Below are 15,865 nucleotides of genomic sequence, written 5' to 3'. Positions count from 1 at the left end.
CAGTTCCCCTCTGGGGGCTCATGCCATCTGAGCATCCCTCTCAGGATTCCTAGGGCTGGAGGCTCTTGCCCACCTTGGGTCTGCCTGTGCTGGGGTTTCAGGTGGACCTGGGTTTCTCTTGCTCCTGAAAACTGAGGCGGTTGGTCAATAATCATTTATAATCACATCTTTACAGTATTGTCTTTCACACACACACAAAAAGAAATAGTTTCCTTTATGCATTGTTAGGTCAAGTGAGAAATCAAGACAGATGAGAGTGTTGGTCAGTGGGGGACACTAGGCATCTCTTCCTCCTCTGTGGGACCCACCTGCCCTGCAGAGTGGGTACTGGGATCCTGAACCCATTCCTAGCGCCCAGACCACTTCCCCCTTGACCTATGACCTGGGCATAAGCAAACTCTTCTCCACTCCCTGTGCGAGGCTCCTAGGAACCCTCAGCAGCCGAGGCTCCGCGTGGTTTGTCCTTAGAACTATAGTGGGTGGCAGGGGTGTGTGTCTCTTAGGTACGGGGCACGACATGATGTCCAGGTTGTGTGTGCCTGCGAACTGTGGGGTGTAGACACCCTGGGGTCCCTGGAGCTCGCATGTCATCCCCCAGCCTGGTAGGGGCGCAGGGTCAGGGCGCGCCTGGAGACGGGAGGGGTCACCACGAAGACACAGGTGGGCACAGGTGCCAGTCCCAGCGCGAGTCCTGGCCGGTGACTACATTGCACTGGGGCCGCCCGGCGGCAGGCGGGGGCGGAGCCTGATGGGCGTGGCCGGAGGCCGGGCGCCGGAGCGGGGCGGAGCCTCTGCGGGCGGGGCGGGGCCTCTGCGGGCGGGGCGGGGCCTGCGGGCGGGGCGGGCGCTGACGCGCGCCGACGCGCGATCCCGGAAGCGGTGTCAGAGCTGGAGCCGGCGGCGGGCGGCGGCGGCGGCGGCGGCGGGCGTTGGGTACTTGTTGTTCTTCGCGAAGTCCGCGCCAGAGCGCTAGCGGAGGCGGCGACCCGGGGAGCGCGAGAGCGAGAAGCGGCGAGGAGAGCGCGTGCCCGCGAGAAGCCGCCGCGCCCCGGCCGCGAGGCCAGGTGAGGGGCGGCGGCCGGGCCGCGGGACGGGCCGCGACGGGGCGGGCGGGACGCGCGGCTCCGCGGGGCGGCGGGCGGCCTGGCGCTGAGTCACGGCCGCCGGGCACCGGGGCCGCCGGGACGGGCCGAGACCCGCAGGCACACCTGTCCGACGACCGCCCTCCGTCCCCGCGCACGTGCCGCCGGACCGAGCCCGGCCGTGGCGCCCGGCCGTCGGCGGGACCGGGGCACCGCAGTACCGAGGCACCCGAGACCCGCACCGGGGCACTACCGGCACAAGTAGGAGCGCGGCGGTCGCCGCTCACCTGCAGCTGCCGCGCGGCGGGGAAGCCCGCGCTCAGACACTTCCTGAGTGGCGCGACTCGCGCCCAGGGCAGGGTGCACGTGCCCCCTGAGTGGGTAGGGGCCAGCCGGTCTCCGGCGGCCTTGGTGGCTGGTGTCACTCGCTAATCAGCTGACCTGCCAGGGCTGCCGGAAGGAAGGCCGCGATGTGGAAGCTATGGGTGGGGAGAGCGGCAGGTGACAGTCTTGGCCCGCGTGTTGCTTCCGTCACTTTCCTCAGGTGTGGTCAGGGGCCAAGGTCTCCTCCAACTCCTCGTGGGCGTTCTTCTCTGCTCCTGTGGGGTTAGTCGATAGGTATGGTCTACTCTGTGACTGGCCTGGGCGCACTTCTGGGGAGCCTGGGAGCAGGGGCAAGAAATGAGGCAAGTCTAGCAAACCACAGGTCACAGAAAGCCTTCTGGTCTCTGGGGCCTGTCTTAGGTCTGCCTTAGGAAGAACCAGTTGTCTGGCCCCGTACTCCCTGGCATCCTCACCCTGTGCAGGCACTTTGGCTCCGTACAAGTTGCCCTATTGGGGTAGCAGCCTGTGTCTTGGAAGGCTGGCAGCTAGCTCCCTGCTCTTGGATCTTGTGTTAGAGATTGTGCCCTGGGTTGCTTTTCATGAAGCTGGTAGCGTAGGCAGAAATTGGATGCACCTAACCATTCATTCAGTTGACAGGTGTCTGGCCCCAGGAAGCAGCAGACCCTAATCCTTCCACATGGCCTGGTAGAAGTCTGTGGCTAGATCTTTCCCCTTTACCCACCAGGATGGGCTCTAGGACCCCTTTATTAGCATTGATGAGTGACATTGGGATTGCACAGGGCATCTTGGTGAAATGTATGTGCAAGATCTGATGCACCCTGGAGCTGGACTTCTTCAAGTCTGGTGTTTTCAGGGCTGGGAGTTTTTTATTTTTGTTTTGGTACCAGGTATTGAACCCAGGGGTGCTTAACCACTGAGCCACATCCCTAATCTTTTTTAAAAGTTTGTATTTGAGATAGGGTCTTGCTAAATTGCTTAGGGCTTCACTAAGTTGCTGAGGCTGGCTTTGAACTTGAGATCCTCCTGCTTCAGCCTCCTAAGCTGTTGCAGGGAGGGTTTTTTTTTTTGTTGTTGTTTTTTAAGGTAGTAGTCGTATCAGGTGAGTGGGATCAGAGAGGTAGGGGGGCTGTGCACTATGGGTCGCCAGCACCATTCATGAGAACTCCCTCCTTAGGCAGCTCAATTAGTCTGACCTTGGCAGAGGGGGACCTGCTTTTATCACTTAAAACTAGCCCTCTCTTTATTCCAAAGCAGAATATTTAATAAGGCAAAAAGCAAACTGGGCTTTCCCCTGGAGCACATTTACTTTTATATTTGGACCAGCAAGGTCAGAGGGACTAGTTCCAAGTCCAGTGTTGCGTACTTTCCAGGTGGTTGCTGAAATGGGAGTTGGATAGAGGGTCCCTGGGAAGCCAACTTTTCCAGGGGTCGCCTTTTCCCTAGCGCCCTAGATGCTGCTGTGGAGGAGGACTGTTTACCAACCATTCTTTGTCCACTACTCGCAGCTTTCACTCTTGGGGCTGTGGGATGGCTCCAGGGTTTGTTTACAGTCCCCGTCTAGACGAGGAGAAGTTGTGCCTGTTTCTGCCCTGGACTTTGCTGAGGCGGGAGTCTTCTGCATTGAGCTTTCTGGATTTCAGGTCCTGTCCACACGGGAAATGGAAATCCGGCCAGCTGGGAGAATTCTGTGTGGCTGCTCCTGAGAGCAGTAAACAGTGACTCACACTGCGTTCCCCACCCTCCCTGTCCCAGCTAATGGGAGATGTGTTGCTCCGTATTCACTTTTGCTTTTCATAAGTCACAGACCCCGTGTTTCCTCTTTCTTATGGTTTAAGGAAACTGAAAGTGTTATCTGAAAATTGTAGAATTTCAGAGCAGGTAGGAATGAACCTGAGTGGTCACACACGGTCCATAGCATCTCCCACTGTAGGTGAGGGGACTGCAACTACCAGACATCGCTCTCTGGCCCGGGTCAGAGTCAGCCTGGTCACGTGCTCGTCTGCTCTTCAGTGCTGCTTTCTGGTGCCCTGGGGGTGGGTCGGATGAACACCTTACCCAGGCTCCCTGCTGGAGCCACCTGCTGCATATGCAGCAGACCTTTCTTAATGGCTGGGTGCCCAGTGGGGAGCTAAAGTAGGTAAGATCTGTTCCCTGCTTGCCAGGAGCTCTCCGTGCACTGAGGAGGTCTGCCTGTCAACAGAAAGGTCTAGAACCAGCTCTTGTTCCAAGGTGATTGCTTGCCCCAAAGAACACAGCTAGGAGGACTTTCTGGAAGAAGTGTGTTGGGGAGTGAGCTGTGGTCAGCGCAGCCAGGGTCTATTGGGAGCCAGAAGAGGAGGGCTGAGATGGTGACAGATAGGGATTAGCTGCTCAAGAAGGACTTCAAGGTCTCCACCTGCCTGGGAGACTGTGTTTGAGGCACCAGGATCAAAGTTGGGGGTTCTGTTGAACTAGCGCTGTGTTCAGGTAGAAGCCAGGGCCTGAGCTGAGGCAGGGTGTGGGCAGGAGAACTTGAGGACTAGTCCTCAAGCCCTGGTCACAGAGCAGACAGAGCAGCGGGACTTGGGGATGATTTCACCTGATGATGTGGGGGCACTGTCATCACCTAAGCTAGAGAACCAGGAGGAGGGGTTTGGGGGGAGGAAAGGCAGGTTTTTGCCCTTGGTTTTTCCCAGGGGACATCCCTGGCCCAGCCTGGAGTTGGCTGAAGCCTTAGAATGACTGGGTACAGAATAGAACCCTTAAGGGGAGCTGGTGGCAGAGGGACTACTCAGTGAGCTGGGTGAGGGGCATAATGGTGGGGGCTGCTTGAGGGGGCGTGTTATGTAGCTGCAGCCTCTGCAGCCCTGGCTTGAGTCACCTCTGGATGTAGCTGGGATGACACAGCTTCCTGTGACTGCAGGCACAAGGTGACCAGACGTCCTCTGAGCCGGGCAGACAGTTGTGGCTTGCCGGAGGGCAGCCAGCCAGGGCCAGGCTGCAGGACAGTACTACACACCGAGGGGGCTATGTCTAGGGCAGGAGGGGCCAGTGGAGGCTTCCTGGTCTTCAGTGGGCTGGGCCATTACTAGCTCTTCTGTGGCACCAGCTGGGTTACCATTGGTTGGCACTATTGACAAGCACCCACTGGGTGCTGGTGCAATGTAGGCCCTGCCTCCCTTGTGGCTCCTAGGAAGGGCACTTGCTTTGGGTGCTTGTAGAAGTGTTTCCAGCTCCTGCGAGGGGGTAGTTGTGGCCTCGGTGGCTTCAGGTTTTGTGGACTTGCACCCATCAGGGCCGGGGTTGGAGAGCGAGGGCTATGTCCAGCTATTGCTGTGTCCAGCTAGAGTTTGAATCTGCTCTCCTCAGACAGTGGGCCACTGCACCTCCTTCCCACTCTGGAGAGTAGGAAAGGAAAGGCTTACCCCTCCTCCTCAGGTGGGCTGAAAGTGGAGGGGCCTGGCCTTGTAGTCACATCACCCCTAAAGAACAAGTGTCTTACCTAGAGCCCACCCAGCTTCACATCTGAGCTCCAGCAGAGGGTGACATAGAGGGTCCTGGCTAGTCATTTATCTCCTTAAGCATCAGGACCCTTGGGAACTGTGTGGAGCCTCCCTGGGGCTGATCAGCCACCTGACTTGATGGAGAAAACCCCACCCGCAGGCCCAGGCCAGTCCTTCTCACTGTGTGCTGGGAAGTAAATGTCCCCAGGTGCAGTCAGAGCAGTGGGGCACCAGGGACAGCAGCTGGAAGTTGAATAGTAAAGAATGATCCCTGGAATGTGAGGTGATCTGCTTCTGAAAGGTCCCTTCCTGAGCTGTTGAGATAAGCCACCCCGCCCTACCCCCCAGGACGCCCAGGCTGGGATTGGATCCTCTGCAGCATTCCTTCCGGCCTCCTGCCTGGATCTATCCTGAAATAGGAGGGCTCCCCACCCTGGCTCCCTAATTCTGTGGTCTGGACACTACCAGGGGTGGCTGGCATGCCCTCAGGGAATATAGATGGGTACAGTTGATAACTCTTTAAATGTTAGTAGTCACCTGGAAGGTGCTGCATGTGCACCTGTATTTGTTTGCGGTGCTGGAATCCACCCTGGACTTTGTGTGTGGTAGGTAAGGCTCCACCACGTGAGCCTTCTTGACCAGCTGCCTGTCCTGGGATGTGGCCCCGGAGCACTGCCCGCCCACCTAGGTTGGAAAGTGGTTGCATACAGGGGGAATGGAGACCAGTGCAGTTTCCCAGCTGCCTGACTTTATGGAGAAACCCCACCCCCAGGCCCAGTGTTTGACTGCTGAACTTCTCAGGTGACTTTTCTAGAATTCCAAGTAGCTCAGGGCATGGGGTCTTGTATGCTGTTGGCTGATGGAAGGCCCAGAGCACCCTCACCAGAAGCTGCCCAAGAGAGGCCTGCCTTGGGCCCCAGTGCCAGGAAGACGGCTTCTCTGGGGCTTCCTGTGGGCTCCGCACACCCTTCTGCCTACAGTCTTAGCCCAGGCTCAGAAAGGAGTCTTCTCAGGAGATGTGCCCTGTGGCTCTCAGTGGCTTACAGAGCCCCTTCAGAGCATTTTTTAAGTCACTTGTTTTGCAAAGTCTTTCACATGTACATGACTCTCCTGGGACTGGAGGTGCAGCTCAGGGGTGGAGCTCTTGCCTGATCTGTACAAGGCCTTGGGTTCCATCCCCAGCACTGCAAAAAACCAAAACAAAGTAAAACTCTCCCTTGAACCTCATTCCAAAGGCCAGTTGTCATTTTTCTTGCCTTTGATGTTTAAAGCAACTCAAGGTCAGTACTGCACGGGTGTACTTTGTGAGTGCTGGGCAGAGGCACCAGCCTACCCGTGGACTGGGTTCATGAGAAGCACCATGCCTGGGCTGCCCCTGTGCCTGGCGCCAGACTGAAGGGCAGAACCTTGACCTGTAGCCCATCTGTCCTCACCTTTTATGTGGGCAGACATTGGCCGAACCATCCCAACAGAGGATCCAGGTTTCCCCAGCAGAACCAGGTTCCTGGGGCAGACCTCATCTGCCTGAGGGAAAAGGTGTGGGTGTGGTGCCGGTGCAGGGTGGGGGGCTTCTCCTGCCTGCACCCCACCCCCAGCCTATCCCCTGGCCTGGACTGCTGGGCTGGGCTCCTGGGAGGGGCCTGGTGCTCTCAGGAGTGGGTGCAGGTGTGGTGGTGGGGGAGAACCCAGGTGGGGTCTAGTGTCCCCTGCTGGGCCCAGCCTGGGCCCTTTGTTTCCTTCCTTCATTTTTCTGAGGAAGTGACCCATGAAGAGCCGACGTTTGTTCTGTGGGGAAGAGGCCTCTTGGGAAGAGGGTGGGTTTGTCTGCATCTCCTCCGTCCTCAGTGCTCTTTAAGATGGCAGGTCTGAGGACTAAGGGGTTCTGGAATTCAGAGCCCCCTCCCTGCGTCCCTCCCTAGGGCCTGAGCCGGGACCCATGTTGGTTGCTTTCTCTCAGTGGTCTTGGGTCCCCAGAGGCAAGCGAGGTGGTTGTGGTAGGCTCAGAGCTGGCAGATGGGATCGGAGCGACCTATCTGGCCACCCAAGGGTCCTCAAATCATGGAAGGGGTTGACTTCTCTGGGTGTGGTTCCCCGGAGACTGAGTCTTGCACATCCTAGTCCCTCGGTGTCCCACCTCTGTGGTCATGGGAGGCAGTTCCTTAGGGTTAAGGTCTGTCCCTCGGCTCCCTGCGGAGCACAGCACGTCACCTGTGGGTCTGACCAGAGGCCCCTTCCCTAGCACCTTCCTTTTCCACTGGCCTTAGGGGCCCCAGCTAGTGCCATACGGGTGGGAGGGGCGTCCTTGTGTGGGAATGTGAGCGGCTCTGTAAACAGCTGGTGACTCACCGCATAGTTATGTCACTGACTTGTAGTTGCTGGAAGAGGTGCCTGGTCCCTCCTCCCTCGCATGGAAAAGTTTCTCATGGAGTCATGGAGCTCCCAGGCGCCTGGGTCCTGCAGGGCCCTACAGGGTGGCCAGAGCCCAGGGCTTCTCCGGTGTCTCTGTCACCCAGCTCAAGGTGGTGGGGGTGGCATGCCTCGGGCCCCCTCACATCATGGGTCAAGTCATGTTGGAGAGCAGCTCTTACCTCCATGTTCACCCTGAGCTGCTGCTTGTCCATTTCAGGCCTGGGCCTATAAGGGGTCAGGGTGCTCCCTCAGTCCCTCCCTTGAGAGGAGCCCCAAGCCTACCTGAGGCTCCCCAGCTGGCCCCTGCTGTCCACTTCAGTTTCCATGGGAGCAGCTGGAGTCACCAGGCTGCTGGTGTCTAGCGCAGAGCGTGGATCCTGTGTTCATCAGCAGCTTCTTGTTTAGAGGGTGGCAGGACCCAGGTCTGCAGGGAGAGGGGCAGTGGAGGTCGCCCACCATCCAGCCCCAGTCTATCCTCTGTACCCCTTTTCCATATGTTTCTCTGCTTTTGCTTCGACTCATCTCTAGAATGTGGATGTGGGGGTGTGGCCCATCCAGTGGCCACCCTGTGTTTCTCCCCTTTCTTCTGGGGTTAGAATGAATGAGTTTGTTTACTGTCTGACAACCTCATGATGTCTTCACACAGGCCTGACCTGAAGTCGTGATTGCTTTTGGGCTTCTCTGTTTCTATGGCAACCATCAGGGGTTGGCTACTTCCCAAGGTCGTCATGGCAACTATCAGAGGGGAATCATGCTTGGGATGCTTTGGCTGGGTTTTTCATGAATGATTAGAATGTGTGACACAATGCAGACTCTAAAATGAGAAGGGCGGTTGGCGGGGACAAGTCTCACCAGACAGTTGATTAGTTCTGCGAGGCAGCCATGACTCCTCACCTCCTATCTCTGGCCCTTCTCTCTAAACTGATGCCCACCAGGAGCCCCCACCCATCCTTGGGGCCCCAGAGTCACCTGTGCAGACTAGGGGCAGCCAGGCTGAGGTGGTGATGTCACAGCTGCAGTTCCCTTCCCCGCGGTAGGTGCCAGGGACAGGCGGGCTGGGTGGGGCTGGGGAGAGGTGGCAAGTGCTCTACTCTGTCCACTTTTGAGGATGAGGTTCAGTAGTGGCAAGAGCTCTCTGAAAGGGCCCTTTCTCTCCCTGCGGGTCTGAATCAGCCAGAGCTCTTGCCAGGCAGGGACACTGTCCAGGCATGGCCATTCTTGGGGGTAGCTTTGCGACTGGTCTGTGTTCTGTTGGCTCTAGCATCTTGTACCTCACTGGTGCCAACATCTTGTGAGATGGGAGGGGAGTGGGGGTAGGAAGCAACAACTGCCAGTGCCGGGCTTCACCCCCAGTCCTGGGGGCTCCAGCACCTGCAAGGTTTGGGGGCAGTAAGGGGCCACACAGCTTCTGGGCCTGGGGCTGAGAATCCTGGCTGTTCTGTGAGCTGGGCTAGAGTGTCAGCCGAGCTGGGTCTTACTGGAACCTCCTGGGCAGACGGGCTGGGGCAGCCCCTTGGGATGTTCTTGGGGCACTGGGACAGGCTGTCTCCTGGGAGCCTACTGCAGGGAGACGTGCGCAGTCCTGAGCTCACCAGGGCTAACCCACTCACCCTCTGTGCTCTTCTGTGTTTCTGCAGTTGCAGTTTCCCAGCACTTCCGTCCTGGTGATTGTGCCCGGGTTATGACGACTAATCCCAAGCCCAACAAGGCGTTAAAGGTATGGCAGGTGGCAGCCCTGGGCAGCCATCCCTGTCCTGGGCACTACACAAGAAAGATTCCTCCTGACCTGGAAGCTCCTCCTCTCTCAGATTTGCCCTTAGGGTGTGAGGGAGTCCCTGTCCCTGGGAATAGGTGGGGACTACAGGCTGGGAGAACATTCTCAACAGAGGTGGGTGACACACTGGGGATGTAGGGATAGATGCCTGTCAACTGGGGCTTTGTTCGTGGGTCCTGTTCCTGCCTGAATTGAATTCCTAGTACCAGGCTTGGGCAGAGTGGCCTCCAGTGGGTGGGGTGCTCCGGCTCCATCTCTGCTGGTGCTTGCTGCCTCCTGGGCCCTCAGCTTCTGTGACAGGCTGCCCTTGGGTCGGCCTTCATGTTTGGGGCTCTTGGGAACCATATGCAGAACTGAGATTGTGTGTACCCTGCACCTCCATTCCACTTCTGGGGTTCCTGCTCCCTTGAGGTGGCCCTGCCTGGCCAGACCCCAGTGTCACTCTGGGAGGCCAATGTGCAGGTGATAGGGGAAGAGTGAGCCGCCCAGCCTCACCCTGGAAGGGTTGGTTGAGATCCTTCCTGAATTATCACAGTGACAGCAGCAGCTGTAGTAGGACTGCCTGGTGTGGCTTTGTGGTGCTGCGTCCTGTGCACAATGTCCCTGTTGTAGCAGGGGGACTAGCCCCAGATAGAGGACAGGTGGGTGCTACTGCTGGGTCTTTCTGCTGCCCCAAATCAGCTGCGGGCTGCTGCAGGGCAGGCTGAGGTGTGGATACTGCAGGGGCTTGGTGCTGACCCACTGTGGCCTTGCAGGTCAAGAAGGAGGCGGGCGAGAACGCCCCGGTGCTCAGTGATGATGAGCTGGTGTCCATGTCAGTGCGGGAGTTGAACCAGCACCTCCGGGGGCTCACTAAGGAGGAGGTCACCCGCCTGAAGCAGCGCCGGCGCACGCTCAAGAACCGCGGCTACGCAGCCAGCTGCCGCATCAAGCGGGTGACGCAGAAGGAAGAGCTGGAGCGGCAGCGGGTGGAGCTACAGCAGGAGGTGGAGAAGCTGGCCCGCGAGAACAGCAGCATGCGTCTAGAGCTGGACGCCCTGCGCTCCAAATACGAGGCCCTGCAGACCTTCGCCCGCACTGTGGCCCGCGGACCTGTCACACCCACCAAGGTGGCCACCACCAGCGTCATCACCATCGTCAAGTCCACAGAGATCTCCTCCACCTCTGTGCCCTTCTCAGCCGCGTCCTAGTGCCTGCTTGGGCCGTGAGGCGGCACGTCCCTCGTGCCTGCCCAGGGTCCTGGCGCAGACTCGAAACACCAGTCGTTGCAGACCCTTCGGGGCTGAGAGTGGGGACAAGCGAGGTGCCAGATGAAGAGTAGGCTCTTGTGAGCCAGGCACTGCACACCGCCCATGCACACACAGGTGCACGCCACCCTCACGCCCTGTCCCTCCTCTCCAGATGGGTCTGTTTCAAGAGTCAGTGGGAGATGACCCCACAGTCCCCTGCAGGGTCTGCCAGCAGGAGGGGCCCCTGTGGCTGGGTGTGGGGCTCATCTTCCACTCCTCTTGCAAGCAGCCTTTAACACCGTCCTGCCATGGCTCCCACCTGGGCCAGGCACCCTGTGCTGACCTCCCTGAGCTCTGGATGCCCCTGGGGGGAGTGAGGGAGCTCGAAGGCAGCTCTGGTCTTCCGTTGTCCCACTGAAGCGTGCTATGATGAGCTTTAGCCCTTACACCCAGCCCGTGCCCTGGGAAGCAGAGATGGGAGAGGCTGTGTGCTAGTGCTGTGCCCCACGGGCCTACTGTCACAGGGCCTGTACACCAGAAGCACCGGGGTCATGTCAGAAAGGCCTGTCCAGTATGTGTGCAGAGAGTTGTGTGTATGTTGTGAAGTTTCCCTTGTGCTCTGTGACCCAAGGTGGTTGCCCAGCAAGGCCCAGCCGGCAGAGCCAGCTGGCTTTCTGCCAGCCTGCTGGCCATCCCTGGATTTCACAAGATGAGGACAGGAGCATCCCATCAGCTGCTGGAAAGCAGATCTTGGTTTCCCTAGAGCTGCCTCTGGCTGGCTGTGCTCATCGAGGTGGGGAAGGTGGAGATCTCGAGGCCTGCAGGGAAGGGTTGTGTGGTTTGGAGAGGAGTGGAGGCCTCAGGGATGTCGGTGGACATAGACGTGTCAGTTGATGTCCTGGGTGGAGTATCCCACAGACCACTGTGCTTCCTGCTGCTGGGTGGGGTGGAGCAGTGGGGGGCTGAGGATGGAGCCGAGGCTCTGAGATGGGGCCCGGGGACATGAAGGAGGCCTGAGAGCACAGCATGGGGGTGAGGGCACTGCAGGGAACTCCTCACGGGCCTGCCTCTGTGTTGAGGTCAGCCAGGAGCCCCCGACGGGCTTGGGGCAGAGGTGGGTCCCTGCGTCCTGGTGCTGGACCGTCACCCAGAGCCTTCACCTGCTCTTTCTTCATGGAGCTCTGAACTGCTCATGGTCTTGGGGATCCTTCCGGGACTTCCTTTCCCAGAGCACTGCTGCAGGGCACCCTCCTCTGACTGGGGTCTTGGCAAGAGGAGTTGGCTTGGACACCCCTGTCTGGGGTGAGCCGGTGGAGCATGAGCCCTGTGTCCTGCTGCCAACTGGAAGCCACTGTGCGTGACAGGCAGTGAGGGGGTTGCGCCCCTCACTCCCAGTTCCCTCCTGGCCTGCCCTGTACCCCAGCAAGCTGCCGCACTATGTGCAGGGAGGGCCGAGGACGGGCGGCCCGAGGGCTGCGACGTGGTTCTGCGTCTGCTGTCAGAAGTGAATAGAAAGCGTCAGGGCTTCCCTGGTGGCACCACCATGCGGCTGGTCCTCTTCTGGGTCCAGTGCAGTGCTGAGGGTTGGCCAAGCTGCCGCCCAGCTACGCAGGGTCACACTGGAGCCTCAGCAGGAGGCTCTGCTGGGCACTCGAAGCTGTCGATACCATAGCCATGGTAGGTAATCCATATTGGATATCAATAAGGGCCATGGGAAATATTTAAAGAGAAAAAGAATATATATATATATATATAATTATATACACATTTTATCGTACAGATTTTTCATAAGTTTTTTCCAGTTTGATACTGTAGATCTTCATTAGTGCAGAGTTGTGTTGGATGGGGTGAGAGTGTGCTGCCCCCTCTGGTGTGTGCTGGGCCTGGGGACAAGGCCTAGCCCCAGCAGGCACCATGCTTGGTGGGTGGCCCCCAGGGCAGGCCACGCCACGCAGCTGCAAGTTCTGTCTAGCCCTGGGGTCTGTCACATCTCTGGGATGTGGCAGGCTTCTGGCTCTGAGTGGCTTCCCACTCTTGGCCTGTGGTGCTGTGCTAGAGAAGGAGCTCCCCACACTCGGCCTCCAGGGTGGACAGAGCTTCCATCACCACCCAGGGAGCCTCCGTCCAGGATGCTCACGGGCACAGGGCCAGGGAAGGAAGTGGCACATTCTGCTTTTCCTTTGAGATCACTGAAATTTTATTGTCACGATTTAATATATGATTTTTTTTTTTTTTTTTATTTAAGAAAAAGACAAGGACCTCTTTGTTGTGGGTTTGTTTTCTGTCCCGTGGCTCAGACCTCCCAAAGAGGGTGGGCTCTGCCTTTCCTGGGTGGCCAGGCGCTCCCTCCACACGCCACGCACAGCGCGTCCTGGCCTCCCAGCCGCAGTTCCATTTCAATATTTATTTTTTGCTGCTTTCCCCATGATATAAATTATTGAGAGGAGATCACATGCTGTGGACCCGCACCTGTGCCCCGTGCCCACCCCGCCCCATCTCACGGCCACCACCTAATTTATTGCTGTACACGTCGCTGCTCTGACTGCTTTTGTACCTTTGCAATAAAGAAAGCCCTGGTTTTACGTCCTCGTGTGTAGCTGCTTCTCTGGGTCAAGGACCTGGCATCCTGGGCCCCCGCTCTGGACAAGGGGCAGTCCTGGGACGGAAGCTTCTGCCTCTGCTCCAGGCTCGCTTGCTGGCTGGGGGGAGACTTCCCGAGTGCCCCGTCCCACCCTGGCCACAGGCCTCTGGCAGTCAGTGCAACCTCTGCTTTAGAGCTGGGGGTCACAGGTCTGAGCTTCCTTCCCCACAGGGCGGGCACCCTCCAAGCCAGGCTGCTGCCCAGCTTTGCTGGGGTTTTCTCTGAGATAAGCCTGTGGGAAGCTGGGAGGGGGTCTGGGTCTGCTGAGGGCAGAGAGTAAAGCCCCTGCACCGGCCTAAAGCAAGCAGGTGGCTCTGGAAAGCCAAGGGCAGCCAGGCTGTCCTGAGCAGACGCTGCCCCTCTGACCTGATTCGTGGTGAGCAGCCCCACCTTGCCATCCTCAGAGGGGCCAACGGGGCGGTGCTTATCTGCAGCTCCAGAGGGTCGGGCTTGCAGTGAGTCCTGCTTCCTAGAGGTTCCAACCACCAGTATGTCTTCCTCTGGCCTGTGCTGACCAGGAGTGGACGTTAGAACTTCAGAGTGTGTCTGATCCAGTGGGGGTTGTGTCTGTGGGACCACAGTGAGGTTTCGATACCAGGAATGGCAATAATGGAGCCCCAGCTAAGCCAGACTTCATTGCAGTGGCTCTGGGGACCCTGACCCTAGCTGGGGGCCCAGAATTATGGCCCAGGCTCTTGGAGGCAGCAGGCGGACAGGGAAGCTGTGAAAGTAGACACTGTCCCCAGCCCACACCAGGCCAGCCTTTCCCAGAAAGGAGACTCCCCCCAGGCAGGGTAGCCTTGCAGAGCCAGAAAGGAAGCCACACCCCCACCCCCGGCCACCCAGCCCAGACCAGGCCTCCCTTCCCTCTCATGTGGTCCCTGGGGACTTTCAGCTGGGCCATTTCACAGATGGGAGTACTGAGGCCAAGGCAAGTTAGGTAACTTGGCAGAGCGCGGGGCAGGCAAGCCAGTTCCTGCCTGCCAAGCAGCCGCTCCCTCTGCCCCGTGGGAGCTGTAACTGGGGCTCCCTCTTCATCAGCCCTAATGAGACTGAAGCCACTCAGCTGCTCACCTCCCTTCCCTCAGGAGACGAGGGGAGCTCAGCCTGAGGCTCCTTTTAAGTCACTCACAGCAGTGTTCTACTGCCTGTGCCGTGTTCAACCCGCATGGCCTTATTTGCTGTCTTGTTGGAAGGAAGGAGGGCCCGTCGCAGTTGGAGGAGCAGGGAGAGTGGACTTCCGTGTAGTCAGCCCTCGCCAGCTGTGACCCCAGGTAACTTGCGGGACCTCTCTGGGCTTACCTTCCCTGGCTGTCACGAGGGTTGTCTATGTGGGCTCCTGGCACATGTGGGTACCGTCCAGAGAAAGATTGTGCCCCGAGCCACATGGTTCTGGGCTTGCAGGAGGGAACCCTTGCCCACTTTTCCTCTGCACATGGCTCCAGGTACCTCAGACCAGAGGACGCCTCTCTGAGGCAGGGTTGGCGTGAGCCGGCCCCCTGCTGACCGGCACCTGCCGGGCCTGGCATCAAGCTTGCCCAGGGTCTCTTTGGTTGGCAGGCCTCTGGGGAGAGCTGAGCCCTCTCAACCTTGTAGATGGAGTGGAATGCTGAGGGCCTCCTGGTGGGTGTGCCAGCTGCAGAGGGCAGGATAAGATGGCGGGTGAGGGTGGTTCTTCCCAGCTGGCTGCAAGGAGGAGCCTGGCCTATCTTATCAGCAGTCCTGCTAAGCCAGAAGCCACTGGCCTTGAGTTCCCTTGTCCCTAGGCCCAGGGATCAAGAAGGCAGGGGAGTGGCCCTTGACTCTGACACTGCTCTGCACAGCTGGTCTCCAAGATCCTGGGCACATTGCCCTCTTCTTCCCATGACTGTGGGAGTGGGCAGCCAGGTGGACTGGTCACTCAGTGGTCACATTAGGTGGCAGGAGCTGTGGCCTCTGGGTAGCTGTGGCCTCTCCCTGGCCAGTAGCCCTGGATCCCCATACCCTTTCCTGAGCCTCCTTGGCTTTGCCCCCCAGTACTGCAGGATCCAGATTTTTGCCCCTGTGGGTCCCTCTGCCTGCAATGCCTCATGGGAAGACATCCCTCCTGCCAAGGCCCAGTGCAGGCCCTCCACCAGGTCCCCCTAGTCCCCTACTTTGCTTTCTCCATGTTTCCAAGGCCTCGGAGCCCGTCAGCTGAGGCAGGGCCTGTCAGGCTCGGCTCTGTGCGTCCTGGGCAGGCAGGAAAGAGGAAGGGAGAGGACGCTCCCAGGCCTGAGTCCCTGTGCCTGGTGCTCTGGGCTGTTACAGGGTGGGGCCAGCAGGAGCTCCATTTTATGGAGGACAGTAAGGCTCAGAGGGAGGGGACCGCCCTGGCTCCCTAGAAACCGGAACTGGGTTCCATCTCAGAAGCCGAGCTCTCCGGCCTGCACTGCTCTGAGTGACGCCTTGGGCGGCCACCCTGGGCAATAAGAACCAAGACCCTTCCTGACACCCAGCCCAGGACAGTGGGCCCCGTTGGACCACCCGACCCCTCGGTACTGACTGCAAGAACAGAAGGCAAACAGGCCATTACAAATCCACGGCATTTATCTATAAATAAGGGCGAGTCACTGGCAAGTCCTCATGGTTCCATCGATGGCCGGAGTGCCCTGGTATGGGGACCTTGCTGGATCTCCCCGTGGCTGCAGTGTGGAGGGCAGTATGAGCCTTCCTCATGTGCTCAAGATGGCCACAGCGGGCACAGGCCCTCAGCTCTGTCTCCTCTGCTGTCCCAGGCTGCCCAGCTGTCCCCTGGCCATCTCTTCCTACAGCTGCCTGGGGGCATCTGACCATCCATCTATCTGCCTGTCACGTGGAAGGAGCAGCCAACTTGCAACTCCCCTGGGACCTCTGTAGCCAAAGCCTCAGTGGTCATATTAGTG

At 58.8% G+C, this 15,865-nt stretch overlaps 1 protein-coding gene across 1 annotated transcript; it reads left to right on the top strand.

The window, feature by feature from the left end:
* The first annotated feature begins 891 nt into the window (after positions 1–891).
* Positions 892–12,903, top strand: Mafk (MAF bZIP transcription factor K). The gene is made up of 3 exons (XM_027922776.2): positions 892–1,064; positions 8,956–9,035; positions 9,848–12,903. Exons 2-3 carry the CDS (start codon positions 9,000–9,002, stop codon positions 10,280–10,282), a joined length of 471 nt encoding a protein of 156 aa, XP_027778577.1. The 5' UTR covers positions 892–1,064; positions 8,956–8,999; the 3' UTR covers positions 10,283–12,903.
* Positions 12,904–15,865: the final 2,962 nt, after the last annotated feature.

Source organism: Marmota flaviventris, chromosome 19 (assembly GCF_047511675.1).
Source record: "Marmota flaviventris isolate mMarFla1 chromosome 19, mMarFla1.hap1, whole genome shotgun sequence".
Lineage (NCBI taxonomy): Eukaryota > Metazoa > Chordata > Mammalia > Rodentia > Sciuridae > Marmota > Marmota flaviventris.
The sequence above is the reverse complement of the archived record's forward strand: the minus strand, read 5'-3'. Positions and strand labels throughout refer to the sequence as shown.

Bases quoted from the DNA above. Each gene is read 5' to 3' on its own strand.
- Mafk (XM_027922776.2), top strand. From the start codon at position 9,000: ATGACGACTAATCCCAAGCCCAACAAGGCGTTAAAG. The intron at 9,036-9,847 runs GTATGGCAGGTG...GTGGCCTTGCAG, and splicing joins AGCCCAACAAGGCGTTAAAG to GTCAAGAAGGAGGCGGGCGA.